The 12,562-nt window shown below is 34.2% G+C and overlaps 3 protein-coding genes across 3 annotated transcripts; 2 read left to right on the top strand and 1 right to left on the bottom strand.

Moving 5' to 3' along the window:
- LOC11416570 (UPF0481 protein At3g47200) lies at positions 1–1,617 on the top strand. The gene has a single exon (XM_003623218.3). The coding sequence runs from the start codon at positions 1–3 to the stop codon at positions 1,615–1,617; it is 1,617 nt and encodes a 538-aa protein (XP_003623266.1).
- A 3,696-nt stretch (positions 1,618–5,313) lies between these two features.
- On the bottom strand, positions 5,314–6,569 carry LOC11410640 (uncharacterized). The gene is made up of 2 exons (XM_003623217.3): positions 6,318–6,569; positions 5,314–5,881 (listed from the first exon to the last, which is right to left on the bottom strand). Exons 1-2 carry the CDS (start codon positions 6,499–6,501, stop codon positions 5,628–5,630), a joined length of 438 nt encoding a protein of 145 aa, XP_003623265.1. The 5' UTR covers positions 6,502–6,569; the 3' UTR covers positions 5,314–5,627.
- Positions 6,570–7,763: 1,194 nt separating this feature from the next.
- Positions 7,764–9,383, top strand: LOC11407088 (uncharacterized). Its single transcript, XM_003623216.4, has one exon. The coding sequence runs from the start codon at positions 7,764–7,766 to the stop codon at positions 9,381–9,383; it is 1,620 nt and encodes a 539-aa protein (XP_003623264.1).
- Positions 9,384–12,562: the final 3,179 nt, after the last annotated feature.

Here is a 12,562-nt window from a genome sequence, read left to right as displayed (position 1 = left end):
ATGGCCAATCAAACAAGGAAAACTGAGTGGCTAAACTCTATCATCACATTGATAGAATCTGTAGACTATGATTATGTTCAATCTTGTAGTATTTCGGTGGTTCCAGAAGGACTTAAAAAATGGAATGAGGATGCATACATTCCAAGGAAGGTGTCAATTGGACCACAATTTATGGGATGGAGAGAAGACCTTCTGCTCATAGAAGAAGTCAAATTACGCTGCATGTTGTCTCTTATTCATAGAGGAGCAGGTGCAGCACGTGAAAGCTTGAAGAAATGCAGTGAAGCAGTTTGGGAATTAGATGAAAAGGTTCGTGCAAGTTATGTGACCTCGCTAAAATTTGAACAACAGGAACTCGCTAAAATTATGTTATTGGATGGATGTTTTCTGTTAGAGCTTCTCATATCAAAGTCAGAGGGATCAAAGGGATTAAATTCTCGACTTAAAAGCCGTTTAAAGCCATCTGGTCCGGCAGCTGAAGTCCTAAAAGACGATGATGTTTTGTCTGATCTAATGTTGTTGGAGAACCAGATCCCAATTCTGGTTCTTCATGAGTTGTTTCAAACACTTTTTCCAAATGTGCTCGAACTTGATAGGGCAAAGAAAATGCAGATTATGGAAGATGCATCTACCTCTCATCAAGAGAAACATAAGAGGATAGAGAAGTTGAAGAAGGAGACGAGGGCAAATAAAATTAACGATCTTGCCCTCACTGTCTTAGGATATTCTTCTATTCAGTTACCGTGTCTCCATGCCCCTCACATTCTTGATCTTGTCCACTTCTTTGTTAACACGGGGACAGGTGAGAGAGAAACCGAAGGAGAAGGCAATAATCATGTACTTATTGAAGATGGCGTTGTGAATACTGAGTCTAAGAAACTAAAGTTAAAGAGTTGTGCTTTGAGTCTCCAGGCTGCAGGGGTAAGTTTCAAAGTTCTTGAAGATAGAGATGAAGCGATTTCTTGCTTCGATTTGATGAGGAATTATTTTCGTGGTGTACTCGTAAGGCTTCGTAACATCATATTCAATACTGAGCAAGTGGATGTGGCGGTAAGGGAAGTGAAAGGTTTGGACTTCAATTTTAAGTTCAGAATGGGGAAACTCGAAATTGCACAGTTGCATATCACAGAAACAACGAAAGCAAAGTGGCGCAATGTCATTGTTTGGGAGCATCATAAAAAGAATGGGAAAAGTTCTTCGTCTTCAACCCAGAGCCTCACTAGTCCCATCGGCAAATTTACTTCGTCTGCGTTGATTTTCCATGGGTTAATTTGTTGCTCGGCTGATGTAATTTTTCTGAAGGAAAAGAAAATCATTGTGGATCATACGAAGATGAGTAATGGTGAGTTGAAAGAGTTTTTCCGTACCATGTCGTTTGGAGTTGATCCTGGGATAGTTGATTCCAGTTATGTTCAACTAGTTAATGAATTGAACAACTACTCTGATGTGTTTTTCATATTAAGGATCTTGAAATTATCGTGGCATTTTTCCATATGTTGTCTAGAACGGCTTATCAAGTTTTTGAAAGAAGATTACAACTTTGTTGCTGCACTGCTTGCTCTACTTAGTGTTGTGCAGACTGTTTATGCACTCCTAGCCTATTATCTCAGCAAGTAGTTATGTTTTGAATTTATATTTCATGTATGTTTCTTGTCCTTCTGTTTGGAGTAGCAATTCATTTGGGTGTGTTTGTGTAGAGGAATTAAAATGCAAGTCAATTGATTTTTCTTGTGTGTCAAGCTAAATGTAAGAGTTTAATTTTGTTATTTCAATAGAAGACTTAGCCTAAGTCTATTTTATCAAACATTTCTTTGAGCACATGTTAGTCTTCCTTTGTTTAATGAGTCAAATGCTTCTTATTTTAGTGGAATAAACTTCATTTATTTTCTCCTAGTATTATACTTTGTTGAACCACTGCTACATATGTGCTCCTATATTTTATGCTCGGAGTGGATTATATAAAAGAGTCAAAACAATTAACTACATAACTCTGGGTTTTGGGTTTTCATCTTTTGGCAAATATTTCTCCTACCAATTATGTATCCTCGGTTTCACCGAGAAGAGTCTGTTAATTCCAGGGATTAATGTATATTACATGAAAAATCTTAACCGTTTTGATGTGAATTGTTAAAGATGTTGATAGAGTTGTGTTGATGACCTTATTATACAACAATATTAATAACATATAAGTTTACTTGATATATCTCTTGATTATTCTCATTGATATTTAGAGGATATTTTTTTTTTCAAAATTGCCTCTCATTTAAATTGAAGTTCTCAATTTCTTTTGAAAAATGAAGGGAATCATAGTCCATACGTGAGAGGTCCAATTATATGGGTAAATTATGTTGCCTTAATTAAAATATATTCTTAATTATATATAAAAGGATTAAATAAGTTTTTTTTATCTTTATAAATATAGAAAATTTTGTTTTTAGCCCACATAAAAAATATTATATGTTTTGGTCCCTATAAAAAAATTTAATATTCAATTTTAGTGTTTATTAAATTAAAAATTGTTTATTTATACTTAAACTTCTAAATTTTTGAATGATTTTTTTTACAAACATGTTAACAACATTATAAGAAACTCTTCTATTAAAAGGAAGTTTAACTTTTGTTACGACGATGATATTCAACGGGAGTTTCACTTGGGTGACATTAGTCAAATTAGTGCATTTTAGATGAAAGAGAATAGTGGATAACTGATTAAAATAAATTATTTAGAAATATAGAATGGTTGATTAAAAAAAAAAGAGATATGCACAATATTACCATAAGTTAATGTACCTCATGTGAAACCCATATTGAACCCCCTAATTTTCTAAGACTTATTTGATCAATAGTCAATACATAATTTTTTTTCTTTATCTCTCTCTTATCACAATATCACCTATAATCACATTTATCACATTATTCTTTCTATTTGTTTCTTTCTCGGTGTATATAGTAGGTGTATGGTTGACCAAATAATATCAAGAGGAGTCACTACACCATCTTCAATTAAAGGAGTTCAACGAGATGTTAGATTTAGCACAAAAAATCTTAAAGCTTTGAAGTTCGACAAGATACGAAGCAAGAAGTGAAGCCGTCGAAGTCAAGCATTTGCCTTTGAAGCGGGAAAATTCAAATTTCAAAAGAGAAGCGGTTTCCTCAAGGGAGAACGTGGAAGACAAGCGGTTGTCTACATGGAAGGAGTGGTGATCATGAGATTAGTTTCTTTCTACTTATTTCCTATGTATAAATAATAGTTTTTCATAGGGAAAACGGGTCGCAAATCGCCTATACAGAATTTAAAACACTCGAAGTATCGGCGCAAGAGAAAAGAGTCATAAAGAATGTATGTAAAGAATTTGTCGAACCACCATTATTTTTAATGCACTTGCATTTGTATTTTTTCTTTTCTTTAAGTTTCTGCAATTTAAACTTAATGCATTAAAACTTGTCGAAAGACGCCACACGGTCTCGTCCCGTTCGTTAAACAACCTACGAACTCGATGAACGCACACCAACAAAATGCACAACATGTCCTAGGATCTCTATAAGAAGCTTCAAAAACAAAGGTTCTACACGAATCAAAACCAAAGGTTCTAAAGCCTAAGGTTGTGCAATGTTCAAAACCGAAGACTCTAAAGAAATCAAGACCAGACACTTTTAAATCTAAGGTCCTGAATGATTAAAAGCATCATAGCTTGAAGCCTAAAGGTATGAAAAAGGAAAATTCCTTTAGAACTAACCCCAAAGTACCCATGAAAATATGGGTACCCACGTCTGAAATTTTCTATGTTCCAGATATGCTTTACAGCAAGGTCAAAACTCTAGTCATGGTACTTGGATAATGGTTTCTTACGACACATGATAGGAGAAAACCATATGTTCCAGACCCTAACACTGAAAGAGGGAGGAATTGTGGGATTTGGAGGAAACAAGAAAGGCAAGATAGTTTGTATCGATACTATTGGTAACTCCTCTATCTCTATTAATAATGTTTAGTTAGTAGATAGACTCAAGCATAACCTACTTAGCATAAGTCAATTTTGTGATATTGGTTATGAAGTAGTGTTTGATAAGAACAACTGCACAATCATCAGAAACTCTGACGAATCCATAGTTTTCACTAGAAACAAGAAAAGCAATGTTTATAAGATTAACTTTTCTGATTTGGCTGATTAACTTTTATGTCAGTGAGTGATGAAAAATGGATTTGACAAAAGTTATAAGACATGTTAGTTGGAGATTAATCTCTAAACTTAGCAAGTTCAAACTTGTCAAAAGTCAGCCATATATATTTAAAATATCACTCAAATGCTCTCTATGGAGCATGCCCAAAAGGAAAGATTGTTAAAAATTCTTTTAAATCGAAAACATTGTCTCTACTTCCAGACCCTTGGAACTTCTTCGCATTGATCTGTTTGGACTAGAGAGCATTGCATCGATCAATGAGAAGAAGTATGGATTAGTTATAGCTGATGATTATAGCATATGGACTTGGGGTGATCACGTTCCTCAAAACTAAAGATGAGTCATATGATGTGCTCAACAACTTTTGCACTCAAGTACAAAATGACAAAGAAGTGGAAATTTTGAAAGTCAGAAGTGATCATGGTAGTGAATTTGAAAATGAGCCATTTAATTTTTTTTGTGAAAAATATGGAATTGTCCATGAATTCTCTTCTCTTTGAACTCCACAACAAAATGAGGTTGTAGAAAGAAGTAATAGATCTTTACAAGAAATGACATGGACAATGATTTATGAAATTGGTATGGCAAAGTACTTTTGGGGAGAAGTTGTAAACACATCATGTTACGTTCAAAATAGAATCTATATGAGACCTATCTTAAACAAAATAGCATATGAACTCTTCCAAGGAAGAAGACCAAATATATCTTACTTTCATCAGTATGGATTGCACGTTTCATCTTAAACAACAAAGTCTATCTAAAGAAACTTGATATCAAAGCTCATAAATGTATCTTTTTAGGATACTCTAAATGCTCAAAGGTATACAGAGTATATAATTATAAAACTAATACAATTGAAGAATAATACACATCAAATAGAACTTGATAAGCTAAGCATTACAAAGATTAATATTTGGAGATTTCAGAACTAAAAAACCTCGTAAGGTGGGATGATTGACTCAAGACATAGGAAATCTGTACATTGTTATGCAAATTCCTTAAATGACGAGGAACATGTGCCAAAGGGAAACATGATGAGGTGTAGAAAAGGTTGTTTAATATCTGCACTATATTGCAAGATGCAAGATCAATTTAATACCTTTTCGATTTATAACATTAAACTTCAAAGACTTTGCAACTAAAAAATTAAAGGCAACTTTTATTTATTACTCCAATCATGTCTACATATAGATAGTGAAGAATCATCTCATGTGATTCAGTAGAAGCAAGATACTTCCTAACAAACATTTTTGAAACCTCAAAATCAGCCAAAATACTTGGTGACATCGAGTTTGAGCGACATTCATGACTTGAACGTATTTAATTGATAAATGAATTTTAACGAAAGAGATGATCGGTTAGGAGAGTGATAAAGACAAAATCACCAAAGTCCTCAAAGTCACTCAACTGAAACGCAGAGAATTGAAATAAAACAGGGAGCTAGTTTAGTTTGGCAATGGCAAGTTCAAACTTCTATAAATCTCAGATTCATAGGACAATCCTAATTGTGAAAGTAATTTCTCTCCAAGTTTGCGAAGAAGCTCTCCTTGAGACATTAACATAGCTGATGTGTGTGCATTCTCTGTCTTTGTGTTTTCAATGGGAACACTTGTGAGCTTCAGATTGTACTCTCCATCCTTCACCTCAAGATTTACCCGAAGTGCCACATTTCTCTTTGACGAATCGTAGTTCAATGCCTCTGCATATAGGTTATTTTCATTATATATTTAACGATGATGTTAACTAGCACCCTGAACACTAGTTAAAAATGATAAAAATAGAAAAATTTCATTAAAAGCAACAAATTTTTTACTTTCAAAAAGTTAAATACTTCACTTTTTCAGAATTTCAAATACAATTTTTTTATATTGGTTTTCTTAGTGTCTTGAAGGCACTAGTTAGCATTTGAAAGATAGATCCATTTGTTGAAGTTAGCATTCAAATGATATTAACTTCAATAAAGTTTAAAAAAATAAAAAATACACAACACTTTACAAGTTACTTAGTTCATAATTACATATATCTATGCAAAGGTGGTCGCTTGAATGAATAACAAAAATTTAGGATTGATTGGAGATAAAATTACTTAGGAACATTTTTCAATTGTTATGTTATGAATCATAATTTCAACTCACTTGCTGTGGATCCAAGATCTGTAACACAGGAGATTTTGCTTCCTCCTTCACCGTGCGGAGACTTGGGTGTGGAGGGACTTGATTCTGATTTGTGCATCTCATTGTAAATTGTTGAATTCTCCATTTCATCAAACTTTCGTTTTTTGTTTTCATGCCCTCCTTTACCATTATTTTCGCAGCCCATACTCGCTTGCTTGATTCTCTTGGTTGTTCACGACTGACTAAGATTTGCTTTTATATATATTGGGGCCTAATTTCACGGGGTGGGTGGAGACTTAGAGTCGATTAGTATATAATATACTCCTCCCTCCATTTGTATAATTTACCCGTATCCACAAGTTCTAAATCAACGGGTAAAATGTCGAAATTGTTAGGTCGGATGCATGATCGGGGTTCGAACTCCAGTATCTTCACTTATGTGTGTGAGTTTACAATGACTGTGTCATTTCGTCTATCTAAAAAAAAAAATAGAAGAAAAATGGATAGTGTAACTAATGTCATCGTCTTGTTTATCACTATCACGATATGACTAAGTTACCATTTATATATAATAATATATTTATTAATTTTTTTAGGAATAATCTTTCTAAAAAAATGTAGGAATAAATATATTTAATATTAATTTTCATTTAAAGTATATTTTTAACAATAATAATTATATTTAGTAATTTCAAAGAGATTTCATTTATATTAGAGACTAATTTTTCTCTTATGGTGAAAAAATTAGGGACAGAGTATTATTGCTAAGCATGGCGATTATTATATTATTAAGAGAAGACAACTTGCAACAATAAAAGAACAACGAAGAAAGCAATAAATAATCCCATTCACATTTGTACATATATATATCACATTCACATTAGCATCATTCAATTAAATTTTAAATTTCCCATTTCCTTTGCTCAAAATAATATTCATATGTCCTACATAACTAAAAAAAAATGTCCTAGAAAATTATTTAATTTCATCTAGTTTATAAAAACACCGTCAATGCCACTATATAGCGGGAACAATCACATTGACTTCAAAATATGTTTTTTTTTTTGCCAAGTGGATGGCACAGGGGGAATGAGTCTTTAAACTAATAACGTATTATTAAAATATAAGTAAGTTTGCATAAAAACAATTGATCAAGATTGAGTCATTTTTACAAGAAAGCATATCTTATATATATGGGACTGCTAATTTACACCCAATTAAAAACACAAAAGAGTAAATTAGTCGAATTCTCGAACTCAATCAACTTTGGAAATATATAAGGGAAAAACCCGAATTCTTGAACTCGATCAACTTAGGCTGGGTGTAGGTGTGGACGAGGTACTGCCTATAAAAAATTGAATATATACGTAGTCATAGTCATTTGGTATTCTCTAAACAAGCTTGCAATTCCTTCTGTGATATACCAAAAAAAAAAAAAAATTAAAAAAAATTGTAAAGTAAAGGCCAATGGCCAATCTAACAACGAAAAGTGAGTGGTTAAAATCTATAGAGACATCGCTAACATCTGTAGACTATGATTATTGTCAATCAAGCAGCATTTCAGTGGTTCCGGAAGGACTTAAAAAATGGAACGAGGATGCTTACATTCCAAGGAAGGTGTCGATCGGACCAAGATTTAGGGGGAGGAGAGAAGACCTTTTTCTTATGGAAGAGGTCAAACTACGCTGCATGTTGTCTCTTCTTAACCGAGCCGATAAAAGCTTGGAGCAATGCAGTGATGCCGTTTGGGAATTAGATAAAGAGGTTCGTGAATGCTACCTGGGAGACCTTAAACTCGAACGACATGAACTCGCTAAAATTATGTTAGTGGATGGATGTTTTCTGTTGGAGCTTCTCATATCAAAGGGATTGGATTCTCAACTTCCTAGCCGTTTATTTCCACCTAGTCCCGCAGCTGAAGTGCTGAAAGACGATGATGTTCTGTCTGATCTAATGTTGTTGGAGAATCAGATCCCCTTTTTGGTTCTTCATAAGTTGTCCCAAACACTTTTTCCATATGTGTTTGAACCAGATGACTCTCTTCCCTATTCTCCTCGAGAGGAACAGAGGAAGACGGAAGAGAGGGTGAAGAAAATGAACAATCTTGCCCTTGCTGTCTTAGGATACTCTCCTGATCTTCAGATACCGTGTGTCGATGCCCCTCACATTCTTGATCTTGTCCACTTCTTCGTTAACATCAAGACATGTGAGAGTACCCATAGAACGGAGGAACAATATGTTGCGCTGGGCAATATGGATGCTACTCAGACCCAGCAGAAACAACTTAAACTGGAGTACTGTGCTCAGAGACTCCTAACTGCAGGGGTTACCATAAAAGTGAAACTCCCTGAGAAACAGCATGTTGTGCCGAGTACTATGCTAACTATGGCTACCTTTGTCTTGAAAATTTTAATTCGTTATATATTTTCTGAGATCTTGATTAGCATCCAGCGTGCGAATTTTCATCGCTTGGATTTGGACCAAGAGATGGAATTGAAAGGTTTGGACTTTTACTTTAAGTTTGAAAAGGAGACTCTTGAAATTAAACAACTGCATATCACAAAAACGACAAAAGCCAAGTGGTGTAATCTTATTGCTTGGGAGCATCATAAAATGTACAAATATGCTTCCCGTCTTGCACCTAGATACGAAGACGAGGATGAGAGCCAACAGAACACAAGCAAAATTGTTTCCTGCGGCAAATTTACTTGGGCTGCTTTGATTTTCAACGATCTGATCTGTTCTGCAGATGATGTCCAACTTCTCAAAGACAAGAAAATCATTGTGGATAATCTCAAGATGAGCAACCAAGAGCTGATGGAGTTTTTCCGCAAAATAGCACTTGGAATTGACCATAAGGTAGTTGATTCCAGTACTTATATTCAAATGGTTGATGACATCAACAATTACTCTCGGGCATTTAACATTAAACGAATGTTGAAATCAGTTATAACTTCGATCATATACCATCGAGAACAAGTTATAAGATTTATGAACCACGATTACAACTTCCCTGCAACGCTGGTGTCTGTTCTCGCTATTGTGCAGACTGTTTATACAGTCCTAGCATTTTATTATCACAAGTAGTTCATCTACATTGCTTGAAGTATGCCCGTTTTGATTTTCTTCCATACGTCATTCTGCCATCTGGAAAGTTCCACCACTTCATAGAAACCCATTGTCATTCCTAAACTTGTGACACCTTCGTAAATTTCATTAAGATAGCGGATGTTAAAAGGAGAGTGTTGTTAGCACCTGTTATGTGATGTAATATGTGATTCTTTGTTACGTTATCTTTGTTAGAGTTTATATATAAATAAAGAGCTAATTCATTGATTTTGATTTTGATTTTTGGTTTGTTTTCATTTCATACGGTCGATTGCAAGAATTAATTCTTCTGGAATCAGTTCTTGCATCAAATCAACTAATTTCTAATGTTGACTCGTCTGAGCATAAGACTTTCTTTATTAGAACATTATATCTCAAAAAAATCTGGCAGACTTTGTTTGATTGTGTTACTCGGTGTCAACTGGGTTAAAATATTGGGTCTCTTGTTAACTCATGGAGTTAGTGGGTCCTAGTTTACAACTGGATAGGTATTTTTTTTTTGGCTTAAATATTGCACTCGTCCCTGCAAATATGGCCCGTTTAAGTTTTGGTCCTTGAAAAATAAAAATTCAGAAATCAGTCCCCGCAAAAAAATCTGTCTTTTAAAAATACCCCTGGGCCCATTTAAGTCATAACAAGTCACCAAAATGCCTACGTGGCGCACGCTGATTGAACCCATTTTGTAGTTTTTGGTCCCTACAAAATATTTTGTTTTTTAAAAAGGTCCCTGCAAAATTTTTTTGTTTTTGAAAATAGTCCCAGGTGGGACTATTTTCAAAAACAAAAAATTTTGCGGAGACTGATTTCTGAATTTTTATTTTACAAGGACCAAAACTTAAACGAGCCATATTTGCAGGGACGAGTGCAATATTTAAGCCTTTTTTTTTTTAATAAGTGTATAGGTAGTTGAAATATAGCAAATACTAACGGGTTAAATAATATTTAGTCCCTCTCATTTGGACGAGTTTTGATTTCACCCTTGAAAAATGAAGTTTTGGATTTCATCTTGCTATTTTCAAGATTTTTTGATTTTATACCTCAATCTCATATGATTAGATAAATAAGATGATGTGGTGTCTTGACTGTGCATAATAAATGACATGGCACGTTGATTAAACCTTTTTTTATTAGGTGACATTTTTAGCCTAATTTTTTTTTAAAGAATAGTAAACATCATAAATATTTTTTTTATCATCAATTCCATTAAAACTCATTTCCCTTTCATCTTCCTCACCTTCATCTTTTTTTTCACATATTCATAACTTCATCATCAAATTCACCCAACCTAAAAAAATGACGCGTTGTTTACTTCATTATCACGAAGCATAGAAACACCGGTAGATTTCACTTCAACGGAAGCTTCAATGGTAGGTTTGACATCAACGGAAACTTCAATGATGGGCCGTTTTGGCTCAATATCATCATCTATCATATTTTCAACCATCGCTATGAAGAATGAATATAAAATGAAAAAGAAAAATATTATAAATAACTTATGTGTTACATAAGCCTAAGGTTAAAAGAAAAACAAAAGCCGCCAAAATTCAAACATGAACCCCCACAGAAGTTAAGTCACGTTGGACCCTCAGCGTGAGTTAACTCATGCTGGCATCTCAGCGGGAGTTAACTCACGCTACGTTAAGGGTTCTACAAAATGACGAACCATAAAACAAAACCAGCAAAAATGTAAAGGTGTTAGATGATGCATTACCTGATTTTTGATGTTTGAAACTTGCTTTCTGACGTTTTCCAATGATTTGAGCCCAAGCTTTTTTTATCGAAAATTCACTCTTTTGGGTGTTTTGGAGATGAAGAGGGAAAAAAGTGTGTGTTTTTAGTGTGAGCAACTGGTGTTGGCCTAAAAAACAGGAAATGATCGCAACGTCACGTTCGGTTTCACTGACACCTTTACATTTAGCGTTGAATAGTTGAAAAAACTCATATTGGGATGATAAACTTTTATAAATATTTAGTGAAGTTGGTATGGATAATGCATAAAATATGCAAGGTCCATGGTTCAAACCACCACCAAAAAAGTGAATACTAATAAATTCTAAGTTTTGTTTATAAATTATAGTAAAAAAAACAGTTTTTTAAAACTTTATAGATAGCTTTAATTAGGTATTACTAGTGCTACGAACCGAAGCGTACCGAAGTCCTATACTTTCTTATGTACCGAATTCTTCTCATGTAACATATTGCGAACCCATATCTTTACCGCGTACCAGGGAAAATTGAGAATTATGTGATTAGGGTTTGAATAGCAATATGGATGCATATTGTTTTGAAATCCATCTCAAACTAACATTTTTATCCCTAAAAATCCCCGTGCAAACTGTAAGGCCCGGACATCTCTTAAGGTTAGCATTAGCAATATCATTTACATTACACTTGATCCAGTTAAGAATGGACTGCGATAACACCTGCTAGATTATAAATATATGATAAAAATAAAGATAATATAAATATAAAAGATTTACCCGACTAGTGGTACAAAGATACATTTTACCCACCTCCCAGGAAAACTACATTTTTTTTCTTTGACATAACCACGGAAACTACCAACTATCTTTGTTTTATTTATAAATACTTCCTTATTTTACTCTTTGTTGAAGAGCTGAGAGGAAACTTATCAAGAATGGCCTCCAATGGTAGTGATGGACGAGATCTTGCGGCCTTGAAAATAGAAATATGTTAGTTGTCAAGGCGACACGTTCTAACTTAATCAATTAGAGTTATCCTTATTTCTTCAATAGATTAGGGTTAATTAGGGTATATGGTGAAATTCTAAGATTCGTATGTATTAGTCGTTCATTGAGATGACAAATTAGGGATTCCATCTTTGCTAGGTTTCAATTACCAGTATGTAAGTCCCCGCCTTAATAATCCGACCGTGTAAGGAACTCTAGAGGATTGGCGACCCTACACCCCGTATTGCATGTATGACCTTTAAGGTGATTAAGGAGCACCATGATATCCGGAGGGACGTTAGATCCCACCAAACTAACCATTTAAATAAGAACCCTCATTTCATATCTGGTAATTGTATTTGCATTAATCCCAACAAGGAGGTAGAGGGGATTCAATCCTAATCGTCGCTAAAACTCGAAATCATACCTCTTTTATTTGCTGCAATTCATCCAATCGTTTTGTGCAAT

The sequence above is a fragment of the Medicago truncatula genome, chromosome 7, assembly GCF_003473485.1.
Source record: "Medicago truncatula cultivar Jemalong A17 chromosome 7, MtrunA17r5.0-ANR, whole genome shotgun sequence".
NCBI lineage: Eukaryota > Viridiplantae > Streptophyta > Magnoliopsida > Fabales > Fabaceae > Medicago > Medicago truncatula.
Note: the sequence above shows the minus strand (reverse complement) of the source record. Positions and strands in the feature narration are given on the sequence as shown.

Coding starts and splice junctions, on each gene's coding strand:
- LOC11407088 (XM_003623216.4), top strand. CDS start 7,764: ATGGCCAATCTAACAACGAAAAGTGAGTGGTTAAAATCTATAGAGACA.
- LOC11416570 (XM_003623218.3), top strand. CDS start 1: ATGGCCAATCAAACAAGGAAAACTGAGTGGCTAAACTCTATCATCACA.
- LOC11410640 (XM_003623217.3), bottom strand. CDS start 6,501: ATGGGCTGCGAAAATAATGGTAAAGGAGGGCATGAAAACAAAAAACGA. Junction 5,882..6,317: donor AGATCTTGGATCCACAGCAA/GTGAGTTGAAAT, acceptor ACCTATATGCAG/AGGCATTGAACTACGATTCG.